At 51.9% G+C, this 12,208-nt stretch overlaps 1 protein-coding gene across 1 annotated transcript; it reads right to left on the bottom strand.

The window, feature by feature from the left end:
* Positions 1 to 1,685: 1,685 nt before the first annotated feature.
* On the bottom strand, positions 1,686 to 12,027 carry ctsa (cathepsin A). Its single transcript, XM_069179556.1, has 15 exons — positions 11,919 to 12,027; positions 10,799 to 10,964; positions 9,778 to 9,889; positions 9,493 to 9,543; positions 8,747 to 8,833; positions 7,852 to 8,007; positions 7,061 to 7,152; positions 6,198 to 6,282; positions 5,279 to 5,370; positions 4,860 to 4,938; positions 4,399 to 4,547; positions 3,956 to 4,031; positions 3,563 to 3,652; positions 3,148 to 3,249; positions 1,686 to 2,802 (listed from the first exon to the last, which is right to left on the bottom strand). The coding sequence occupies exons 1-15, from the start codon at positions 11,989 to 11,991 to the stop codon at positions 2,719 to 2,721; spliced, it is 1,494 nt and encodes a 497-aa protein (XP_069035657.1). The 5' UTR covers positions 11,992 to 12,027; the 3' UTR covers positions 1,686 to 2,718.
* Positions 12,028 to 12,208: the final 181 nt, after the last annotated feature.

The following is a 12,208-nucleotide window of genomic DNA, read 5'->3' as shown; positions in this document are numbered from 1 at the left end:
TTAACGTATTCACCTTCTTTTCCGATACTGTACACGGTACTTGACTTTTTTGGTTGTTAACATTTTATTACGTTTTTCAAAATAGAAAAAAAATTTCATCCCTCATGATTATAAATGTGCAGGAAATCATTCTGCAAAATAACACCCATGTAATGAACCGGTCCTATTGCCAATATAGTCAATATAGTGTTGTGAAATAAATAAGAATATACACTGTATGGTCTCCGATCTGCTCATAGTTGTTACAGAGCAGCAGAGACAGGAAAAGTCAGAAAATGTATCCAAAGCAGAAGAAGAGAATCAAAGTGTTGGAAGAGGGGTGGTCCGCATTGCTGCCTCACAGCTCTGGGGCCCTGGGTTCAGTTCCTGGCGTGCTGTCTGTGTGGAGTTTGTATGATCTCCCCATGTTTGTGTGGGTTTCCTCTAGGGTGCTCCGGTTTCTTCCCTCAGTCCAAAGACACGCCGGTTGGTGTGCGTGTGTGCGTGTCTGTGCGAGCCTGTGAACGACACGTTTACCATCCAGGGTGTATCCTGCCTTGTGTCCATTGCTTGCCGAGATAGGCACTGGCTCCTGGGTGGAAGTGGTTAGAAAACAGATGTATAGAATGGTGGGCTCCAAGTTTTATTCCAACCTCAGTAGTCAATTAAACAGCCTAATTATTTCCTAACTGTAGAGGATGGAGTAGGATTCCCAAAATATTCCCTTCATCAGAGGTACTGCTACCTTTCTCCCAGCTTCTCTAGCCTCAAGGAGCCATTGGAGTAGAGGTGCAGGGGCACCATCCCCCCCTCCAGAAAACACAGCTTTCCAAGCAGGAGCGATGGGGATTGCTGGAGAGGAAATGTTGTGGCTCAGGGATACGTCTGCCCGATTCTGCGCAGACGTTGTTGCAGGCTGATCCACAGGTTGGATTTAGATAAGGGTCTGAGGAATGCCTGTTGTCCCTCAGTGGCACAGAGAAATCAACAGCAGCCCAGCATAAAAAATACATATAATATTGGACTTAAAGCGTTTTTAAAAAGGTTTGTCAATTAGCCTGTCTAGAACAAATTCCTTTGAACAATATTGGACATCCAATTGTGCACAGAGGGCAGCAGTCCAGAGGTGAAATCTCTGAATGGATGGGGAAGAGGTCCTTACGTCACATGTTTACTGAAGGCACAGGAGTTTAGGTCAGGCCAGACAGAGACACTTGATCGGCCTTATCGCGGTGCCAGGAGACTCACCACATGTCGGGTAAAGAGTGTGTTCAGTGAAACAGGGAGAATTGCAAAGCTTTATTAGCAGTTGGTTAGGACTGACAGAGTTTCGAAACTTATTCGCTATCCTGCGTAGTAACATACCAACGATCGGGGGTTCACGTAAAAGAACTTGGGGTCTACGTGAGTTGGCGTGAGCAAAACTAGAATTCCCCCCCCCCAAACAGGCTTCCTCTCCAACTCCACCCTGACTCCTCTGGGAGCACAGCTTCTGCCCAGGGCATTCCAAGTGCTGTTGCTTGGCAACCAAGATAGTGGCCCACTCCCTTGGCCCTTATCTCCCAGAACCCCCTGAGGACTCTCGCTCACAGACCCGTCTCCCCCTCTTCAGCCCGTCCCTCTGAAACTCCACAGGCCCGGCGCTGGCTAAGAGCCTCTCCCACCTTCACTTACACCGTCGGAAAAAAACACTCGACACTTTTAAATGACGGGAGAAAAAGAGGAAAAAAAAAAAACTTTATTTAAAAAAATTAACGAATTATAAACTTAAGCAACCGCCAAGGAAGCTCGCACGAAGGCTTGATTTCCCTTTCAGTACATTCTGCTGTGAGAACAGTCTCACCGTGTCCGATATGTAGTTCAACATAAGACATTATTGATGGCTCACAGGCTGTGACATTCCAGCTCAGTGCTCAGTGAGGCGTTATTCTCAACAACCGTGGCTCAAACATTTGACTTCTTACAAAGACATTTATAGCTGCTGACGGAATTCCACGATTTCATTAAAATAAAACGCAGAAGTGGCTGACAGGATTTGTTTATCCTTTGATTCGAATCTACAATGCTTTCAGAGAATGCACTGTTCAAAATATAAAATCTATAAAAAATAAACTAATGACAAATGCAGACAAGAGTAACAAAGTACCGATTAGATATTCATTTCGGGCTCTGCAGTAAACTTGGGCAAGCGATGCTGTGCTCAGGACTTGCTGCTCGATGGCTTTAGGCTGTACCATGTGCTGCGAATAGGATATAATCACACCTGCAGGACATGCAGATGCCTTCAGTAGCTTTCAGATTGACCGACAGCAGTTCACACATGTCCACTACAGCAGTATCGTTTAGAGAGGCTTTGGACAAGGCAATCAGGCTTTGGATAGAAGGGAAAACGTTTAAGTGTTTAATCCAAGACAAAGACGAGCTACACTCAAGCGCACGACGTCAAAAGGCACGAAAGCTTTGTTAATGTAGCCCAATGGTACTTGCAAAGAGCTTGTGCAAACTATATTCCTGGAACACGTCTGTGCATATAAATCAACACATCTCAGTTACTGACGTTGCACGCAGTCACCTCCCAGTGCACGGTTTTAACATGACAGTTTAAGATCAGATCGCACAGAAAGGTAAGAATCTGAACGGGATGTGACTCCTCTCTTGGGGAGAAGCGACGAGCAGACCTGCCCCGCCCCCCTCATGTCAGAGGCGAGGAGGGGGGGGGCAGATCTATCGCCTCCCTCCTCAATAGGGCTGCTTCTTCAAGAAACGAGTGAACATCGTCAAGGCAGCCATCGGCTTGTCAGTGGGCACCATGTGTCCCGAACCCTGCGGAAAACACACACACACACAGGAAACCATTACCAACGCAGCCAGTACAAGGCAGAAATGCTCTGAAATAACTTCGCTCTTAAATGTTTAAATAAGGTTTAAAGTTTATCTATCAGTTCTCCTGCTGTTCATTAAATTGTAGAGTGCGTGGAGACGTCTTGACAGACAAACACTATGTCAAATGAAACCATGAGATACCACTTCCTGCTCCATGCTTGCCAGGTAGGGAGTAGTGCACAGTGTGTGCAGAGAGAAGCAGTTCCATACTCCTCCCCCGCTTCCAACTGAACTGACTGAAGCCCTCACCCCCCCCCAGTCAGAGCAACGGGACGGTGGGCTCACCTTGACCGTGACGAAGGCAAGGTTAGAGAACTCCTTGACGAATCCGCCCACCTGCTGGCTGTCCCCATTGTTGTACAGCCAGGTCCTGCGATTCACCTGCACCTGCGGCACGTGACATGGGTGCTCAGAAATGTGACATCGCTGCTCAAAAAATGACGTCACTGCCCGAGAGAGTGACATCACTGCTCGGGAGTGCGACAACTCTCAGGGGCTACAGGAGGCTCGGAAACAAACGCTACAAAAAGGCGGTTTATCTCCTTGCCATCGTCCCTTGACTTCCAAAGAGAATTTTCTCTCAGGAATGTGGCCTTAGTTCTCGAGAACATGACGCTAACTCAGTAGGGACACCCCCTGGGCAATGGGGGGCAGCTAAACAGACAGAGGAAAAGGAATGGAAAGAGACACCAGCTCGTACTTCTTGCTGGAGCGACTCCACGAACCACTCGTCCCCCAGGAAGTTGCAGGCCATGTCCACGTCTCCGTTGTACACCAGCACACGGTACTTCTGCATGGACGAAAGACACGCGGCGTGAAGGAGACCAACCCAGGGCGAGACACACAGACGCCTAACGGGACCCCCTGGCTTAGTGCTCCTCCTGGGAATATCCTGTGCTCCCGGCAGTGCTTTCCCAATAAAGCAATCTCGCCGTGATAACGCAGCGCTGACCCCAGCTCACGGCCTGCCCAGCTGTTGCCGCCAACTCTCACCTCTAGCATAAACTCAGCCTACCCCCACCCACCCGCCCCCCCTAGTGGCGGGGCTGCCCTGTCTCCAGTGCACCGTCCACAGGCGCCCCACCACACTCACCAGGGCCCCCAGCAGCTTCAGGTACTGTTTCCTCATGTCCATGTAGAGCCGCTTGTAGTTCAGGTTCACCTCCGCGCTGCAGCAGCACAAACAAACACAAGACGTGACCCGGCAGCAGGGACAGGGGCACAGGGACTCCCGTGTGAAACACAGGACTGCATGGAGACAGACTGTGGCTAAACAGCACATTAAGGGCCCAGTGTCTGTACACGCCTACACTGAGCTAAACTTTTACTTAGTTCCATTTTATCATGCGTCAGGTATAGTCAGGGCCGACATTCTGAACAGGGAACAACATCATCCGAAATTCACTACGTTTTTCATCCAGCAGGTGTGGTTCTGATGCTTAAGCTTCACTTTCTGCATCCTCTGCCCCAGGTCAATGTCTGCAGCGGCTCAAGTGTGGGGACAGGGGACACCCCCACGCCAGTGAGGCCTCTGACCTGCAGATCACCCAGTCCAGGGCCTGGGGGGCGATGTGCAGGGCCTGGCGGACGTAGGGGTTGTTGAGGTACACGGTGGAGGCCGTGGAGTTGGTGCAGGGGGGGTCCAGCCTCACGGACCTGTGTATAGAGGCCAGACTCCGGAGTTTCTGCAAGACAGCAGCGCCACATTGCTGACAACATCGGGAAAAGCGCCGAAGGAGAGGAAGCCACATTACCGTTAACGCGCACATCTTATCCAGTCGTTTCCTGAGGGAAGGCTGTTGGAATCCCTGCTCTAGAGAGCATCATAAAGCAGGGCTGCGATCAAACCCCCTCTTCCCAAAGTGAGAATTTAGACAGGCCAATCAAACCTATCCCACGCGTCGTGCTGTCTCTTCTTTCCCCAGGTCAGGACACAGCTGAACAAGAATGACAGAGACGCCAGTAACGAGCAGGGCCCCCGCCGAGCCCAGGCCTACCTCACTCCACATGGCAGTCCAGGGGTGACGGGTGAAGTGGTTCCCCAGGTCGTGGATGACCAGGTGATCTTTCTGGTAGCTGTTAACCAACAGACAAGGAGTTAGAGAACACATAGGAAGTACCTCAATTCCTTCACTTAAAAAAAATGCGGTGCAAAAAATGTCATTTTGCACATTATATTGAACAATATGCAGCTGCAAAGATAATTTCCAAAAGATTACATCAACCCTACCGCATGCACAGCTGCCTTGTTCCCCAAATAATCATGTGTATTTACCCTTGTTTCATTAAAAAAAAAAATATTTGTGCTGGTAATTAGCAAGGAATTTGCTAGTATCACACAACTGCACGTCTCTCGGCCCCTCTGTGGGGAGAAAAGCTTCCCATCCACTGTGTCACCATCCCAACAGCACCTCACCTGACTTTCTGGGGCACCCCTCCTGCACAGGGCGCATACAGGTTGTATATATTGAGCCCTGACCTGTAGACAAGAACCTGCACCTCAGCCACCTGCAGCGCGAGACAGAGACACAGTGAACTCAGGCTGCTGGACATCTGCGATACTCCATCAAACTTTATACACACATTACACACAAGCTGAATGGACCCTCATCGGGATTACATGATACAACTAAAAAGATTAAATGAGCTAAAGTATGCACAGCTCTCATGTTCTTCAATTGAGAAATACTCTGGAGATGATGTCTACATGCCCTTATGTCCACTCTAAATTGTTCAAATGTGGGTGTATTCTGAGACCACTTCATTTTATGTATACAAGGAAAGCAAGATTAACGATTAAGTCAATGACAAACGACATTTTTAATCCCATTGAAAACAAATGCATAAATTAACACAGACAGCTAGTGTACAGCTCGTCAAGGCTGCCAGAGCCAGGGCATTGTGGGTACATTACATCACAACGCATCTGTGGGGGGAAAGGTCTCTCATTGGCCAAGACTCCCACTGGCGCCAAACACACAGACTGAAGTCTCTAAAACAACACTTCAACCTCTCCAAGAAGAAACATTTTAATTAAGAATAGCAACTGCTCTTTTCATCTAACATTGACTTTATAAAAGAATTTTTTTTTTTATGACACGGTGCATCTCTGTTATGGTTAAATAGGACTGGGCTGTATAACATTTGTAAGCCTTTTCCCCACTCTGTAGGCACGGCTACACCTGCTTGCTACATTGAAAGGCTGCCACCTAGAGGCTGCTGAGTGAATCACAGCAAGGGCTGGCAGGAATTCATTGAAACCTGAATGGGGCTTAACAAGTCTGTTTCAGCAGTGTTTCTACAAGCCCACACACCCTTCCCAAGAGTGTACGTACCCTCAACGTGCAGTTCTCATCCTGGTTGTCGTAAAAGTTGCAGGTCCCTTTTGAACAGCAGTAGTTCTGCAACTCTGCCCACAACCTGAGACAGAACACAAGCAGGACTGTAATCAAGAACAGCAGGAGACCATCTCCTCTCTCTTAGAGCCCCCTGTACTCTGTCAGCAGGTGGCCTGGTGGTCTTCTCTCTGTCAGCAGATCCTGGTCCTGTGGCTGGGGTCGTACGGCCCGTTTTGCTTGGCTAAGCAAATGGCTTAATGCACACTCCACATTCATTTAAAACTATAACAGAATCCACATCACAAACGTTTTAAACAGTGTTCAAGCAGTATTCATCCATCCTCATGACCTCTGTATCCAGTACAGAGTCCCAGGGGAGCTGGGGCTTATCCCAGCAAGGCAGGGTACACCCTGGATGGGACACCAGTCCGTCGCAGGACACACACAGGTACAGACTCCCGTCAGTTTTCCCACAAGCCCCCTAAACCCTCCCAGCATGTCTTTGGACTGCGGGAGGAAACTGGAGCTCCCGAAGGAAACACCATACAAACTCCACACAGACGGCACCCCCGGTCTGGAATCGAACCCGGGGCCCCAGCACTGCGAGGCAGCAATGCTGACAACTGCACCACCATGCTGGTCAGCAGTGAACACCTGCAACCTTAACTCTTCATGGGAAGGAAGCTGTGAGAATAAACGCAGCGCTAACACTCCCATGACATCAGCGCCTGTGAGGCCGGCTGGGAGCTACGCCATTAGTTCTGGTTAAGGACACACTGAGCACTGCGATCACAGCTCGGGACGGCCCCCTTGCTTCCACCTGCGGGACGGCGACATTTAGAGAAACATCAGAGTCTCACTTTGTTCCCAGAAGCCCGTGGTAGTAGGCAAAATAGACCAAGGAGTTGTCATTCATCTCGTAACTGGACATCCCGTTTCCAACGGCAATTCCCTGGGAAAGACAAGACCGCTGGTTAGAATCTCCCTTTTCTCTCCGCGTCCTTACGCTGCCTGAGGGACTGTTCCCAATACCTAGGTCTTTGTCCATCCGCCCCCCTGAGTTTTGGGAGGACACGCCCCCAGTGGCTGGACACGCCTCCAAAGTTGAGAGGACACGCCCCCAGTGGGTGGACACGCCTCCAAAGTTGAGAGGACACGCCTCCAGTGGGTGGACACGCCTCCTGGTTGAGAGGACATGCCCCCGGTGGGTGGACACGCCCTGATATTTGAGAGAAGACGCCCCCTGGGATTTGAGAGGACACACACACCCCAATGGGTGGACATGCCCCCAGAGTTTTGAAAGGACACGTCCCCCCACCCCCGAGTTCTGATAGGACATGCCCCCATTGGGAGGACACATCCCCAGGGTTTTGAGAGGACAAGCCCCGAGTGGGATGACACGCCCCTATATTTTGAGAGAGCACTCCCCCAGTGGGTGGATACGCCCATGGGCAGGAGCACACAGGGGTTTCCTGAGAGTTCTCTCGGGCTGGCGGTCCATAGAAAGTTGGGTATAAACAAAACTGGCAGCTCAAAATTTCAGAGTAATAACGACATAAATAAAACTGAAAAGTACAAAGAACATTAACAGTGTGTATAATATGCAGGTTCAAACAATCACAACTTTGGGGGGTCTCTGCCCATCAGCCACCTGCAGGTTAATGCTGCTGTCCTCCATCACCCTCTCGGCCAGCGTAGGCACGTAGATCCCGCCGTAGCTCTCTCCCGTGATGAAGAACTGGTTCTTGCTGTACTCTGGGAAGAGGTGGAAAAACTCCTTCAGGGCCAGGTAGTTGTTGAGGGAGACCTGCGGAGAGGAGCGGACAGCCATCTGAGCTCACGGTGCCGATCGGGACTGACAACGCGCCTCGGCTGCAACGGCATCTCCATCAGGACCTACTGAGGCACGTGCGTGCGCCTCTCCGCCCATCAGTGTCGATCGCTGGATCGACGCCCAGCTACTGCATAAGCGTAAAGGAACAGGCAGCGGTATATTCCACTCTTAAAAAACAAAGATGAAAAAACAAAACGTGAGCCACAGCTGAAGCAATTTTTTTTTAACGTTCTTGCCTCCTTTCAATTTTAAACAAGCAAAATATATATTCCAATCACTCGCTGCAGAATGAATTACAGTCCGTGCTAGCAGGGTATTCGTTAAAACCTCAGACTGGGGCTAAACGTGTCTGCAAAGGAACGGGTAAAGGTTGATTCCATGCTGAACGGTACCCATACCTGTTCCTTTGCAGCCTATGTATTCTGACAGCTCCCTAGGCGAGCTCCTCTAAACAGGTCCGCTCCAGCAGTGCCTGTTCTAGAGCCCACACACCTCCCAGCTTCTTCTTCCCACTCCACGGTGCCTGTGGGGCTGGAGAGCCGACGCATCTCCCCTCTCGAACCTCGGCATGTTTGCGGACGGAGCAAAAAAACACCCGAGCGGTCAAGCTCTCGGTGTCCGGTCTGTGTCCGCAGCAGGACGTGTGCAAAACCCCACGGCGCTGGGAAACGGCGGCGCCAGGACACGGGCTCCGTCCCCCCCGCTGACTCACCTCCGTGTCGTTGGTGACGTAGTCCTTGTCATCCGAGTAGGAGAAGCCCACCCCTGCTGGAGACTCCAGGTACAGCATGTTGGCTATCTGCGGACGACAGGCACGCCCGTGAACTCCCAGGTCCCACACCCTTCCCTCTGGAAATCTTCCACGCCCCACATCTCAAAAAGCTGTTTAATTTTTCATCTCAGATTGTCTTTCCATGAATCATTCATTTGAACGCACTTCTGACTCGCCATTTGCATGCCGCTCTGGGCACAGGGTGGTATTTCTCGGGGCGCAGACCCAGATGTGTCAGTCGCTCCTGTTGCTCAATATCAAGACCGCACAGTAGCTAGGATGTCAGCTGGCTCTCCGACAGCAGTCGGCGCTCGTGAGCTCGTGTGGACAGGTCTGCCAGGTGCTGGGAAAACGACGCGTAACTTTACTCCAGATGTAGCAGGTGAGGGAAGCTCACGGCTGTCCTCACGTTTGCTCATCTTTCAGACTATCGCAGGAAGGGCAATCCCTCGACCACTTGCTTTTTCACTTCGTTTTGACACAGAAAAAGAGGTGAATGTGAATGTATTTGTTAATTTGTTGACGTGTGTGACTTCTCCTATAAAAAAAAAAACTCTCAAGTAACGACTGTTCCACTTCCTCCTTTAATCGGGAAAGGAACCACAAAGCAGGGCGCCGGGATAATGCTCAGACCCGATCGGAAACCGGAACCGGTTTAGAAACCCGAGCAGAACCGGGGAGCGTACCGTGTTCCAGGAGTAGGGGTTGTACTTCAGAGAGGCGCCGTCATCTTGGATCTGCAGCAGGAACAGACGTGAATCACAAACAGGCCTTCATTCGCCCCCGCGCCCAGATCTTTCAACACGGCTGGCAGGGAGCGCTGCCCAAGGCCACACGCAGACCTGGCGAAGGAATCAGGCAGACCCCGCCGCCCACTGGATTTGGTTTTTCCCGGGAACCTCCCCAGAACGCGGGAAAACGTGCGCGCCCTCCCGGATCTTTCCCAGGGCCGTGCGGGCAGGCGCTCTTACCAGGAACGGCCCGTGCTCGGTGAGCAGCCCATCCAGGGAGCTGCACCCCGGTCCCCCGTTCAGCCACAGAACCACGGGGCTGCCAGCCGGGTCCTTCTGGGACTCCAGAAACCTGCAGGAGAGGGGCAGGGGCCGGGTCACGACATTCCCTGGCGACAAGACAGCAGAGAGCTCGGACAGGGAGGAAAGCGAGAAGTAGCACACAGGCGGGACAGGCGATATGCAAAGACAGGCTCTCTTTTCGAGAGGGTATGAGACGCTGCAGCACAGGGAGGGGCACACACTCAGCTTTAAGGGCCCAAGTCCATTCTGTGAGCCGGATTATTGTGTTCTGAAATAGCAACTCTCTCTTTACCAGCATCGGATTGTTCCTGTCTTGTTACTGGAAAGGTAGGTAGCACCTTCTGATGGCATTCAGAGCAGTGATGCCTGTGAAGTCGAGCCGAACAGAAGGCCCTCTCACGCAGGAGTCTCAGGAAAAAGGGAAGTGGGATTGGAAGGAATACAGAGCAAGCGGTTTCAATTCCTGCTCCAGACACCGCATGGCCTGGGGCCCCCGAGCTGCAGCTGCGCACCCTGCAGCAGGTCTGTGAATGTTTATTCCCATGAGCTCAGCTCACCTCATGCTGCACAACACAGGAGGCACAGAACCCACCTGGCAGCAGAGGGCTGATTGCCGGTGTACGTCTGAGCAACTGCTCCTGACCTTCATGGAATTAACCTGACGTGTCCATGTGGGCTCGCTGGCATGGCCAGCAATGGACAGGCACCCTGTGCTTCCAGATCCCTGGGGTCCTAACCAGGAATGAGGGGGTTCCCGATCCCGGGAGAATCCCGTGACGCGCCCTGGGAACTACTGGAAACTGAGGGCCCCCTCACCTGGGCCGCCTGACTTCTCCTGGAAACCAAGTCACCAGCTCCAGGGATCCCCCCTGGGAATTTCCCACGCTCGCTTCCCAGAATCAGCAGGGAGCAGGAAGGGCAGTGAGCTGGAAAGATCAGGGGTTGGGACCACACTCACCAGTAGTGCAGGTGCTTACTGCCGGACACGTTCAGGTAGCCAGAGTACTGCCTGAAGCCGGGCTGCTTCTCCAGGCCCGGGAGGTACTTGATCTCGTCCGCGTCCGGAGCCCCCTGGACCCTCAGCACTCCCAGCAGCAGCAGCGGCAGCAGCGCTCGGTCCATCCCTGAGCGGCACAGGGACAGAGGGGGGCGTTACAGACACACACACACACACACCGCCTGCCCCAGGGATACTGCCCGGCCCTGTCTGGAAGGGAAGTGTCTCAAGACGGCTCCATAGCCTCAACATTGCGTTTCTTTTCTTCTCCTTCCAGCGGGGAAGAAACCTTAACTTTCCAGCCCACGCGTGCTGACGCAGCTGCCTACTTGGACTACTAAAGAGAATGAGCTCCTGTAGCCCGTGGGAGACCAGGCGCGTCCTGCGTGTCCTCATAACGTGTCCGCTTCTGCGCCTTGCCTGGTTTCGCCTTCCCTGTGTGTTTTTTTTTTTTTAAAAGCCCATCGCAATGTCTTTCAATCACGGAAACCAGCGCTATTCGTGGGGGAACCCCCCAGAAATACAGGACAAGGCGGCAGGGGAGCCGGGCAGTCACGCAGAGCTCCTGGAGCAGGGGAAAGGGCAGAGCTCGTTTTTCACTGCCCCTCTGTCAGGCATCAGTCTGAATGTCGTGTGTTGAAAAGTTACAACAACAACAACACAAAAGATCTGTCGCGGCACCCGACCGAAACATCTAAACGTTTCTAAAAAAAAAAACAAGACCTCCTGAATGCCGATTACACGAACAGAAACGAAACTAATAACTACACATCCGTGCACCAACCCCCGCCGCATATTTCTTTCGAGGGCGGTATCTTGAAGCGGCTGCCCAAATTAATTCACAATAAACGACAACGATTTTCACCTCTCCGGGAAGCAGACCGGTATGGAAAGTTCTGCGATTTAAAAACAGTCCCCTCTGTGTGGGGACAACAGAAACACAGTGACGTCCTCCAAAGATGCCACGAAACTTAGCGACTGGCTGAAATACACTCGTACATTTAACACAAGCTGGAAGCCGTCGCTTTCTAAGCGCTGTAACCGAGTACATCACTGTAAACGACAATGATTTCAGCTTTACCTTTTTGTGCTAGTCCGGCTCCTTCCTGAATGCGCTCTGACCGTCGAGCGCCTGACTTGGGGGGTGAGATCATGTGACCCGGCTGATAAGGGACGTCACATGACTGGGGCGTCAGGTGACGAGGGGGGGCGATCAGGATCACGTGACTTCGGGCAGCTCGGTAGCCGTCTGGACGGACGGGGAGCGGAAATGCGTGGAAACGGGATGTTTTCCTGGGGTCGGGGAGGTGTCCTGCGAGGTTGTCCCTGTAGTATTAAAATCCGTGGGTCAAGCACCCCGGCTCTATCCCT

The sequence above is a fragment of the Lepisosteus oculatus genome, chromosome 16 (genome assembly GCF_040954835.1).
Source record: "Lepisosteus oculatus isolate fLepOcu1 chromosome 16, fLepOcu1.hap2, whole genome shotgun sequence".
NCBI classification, from domain to species: Eukaryota; Metazoa; Chordata; class Actinopteri; order Semionotiformes; family Lepisosteidae; genus Lepisosteus; species Lepisosteus oculatus.
This window is presented reverse-complemented; position numbering and strand designations above follow the sequence as displayed.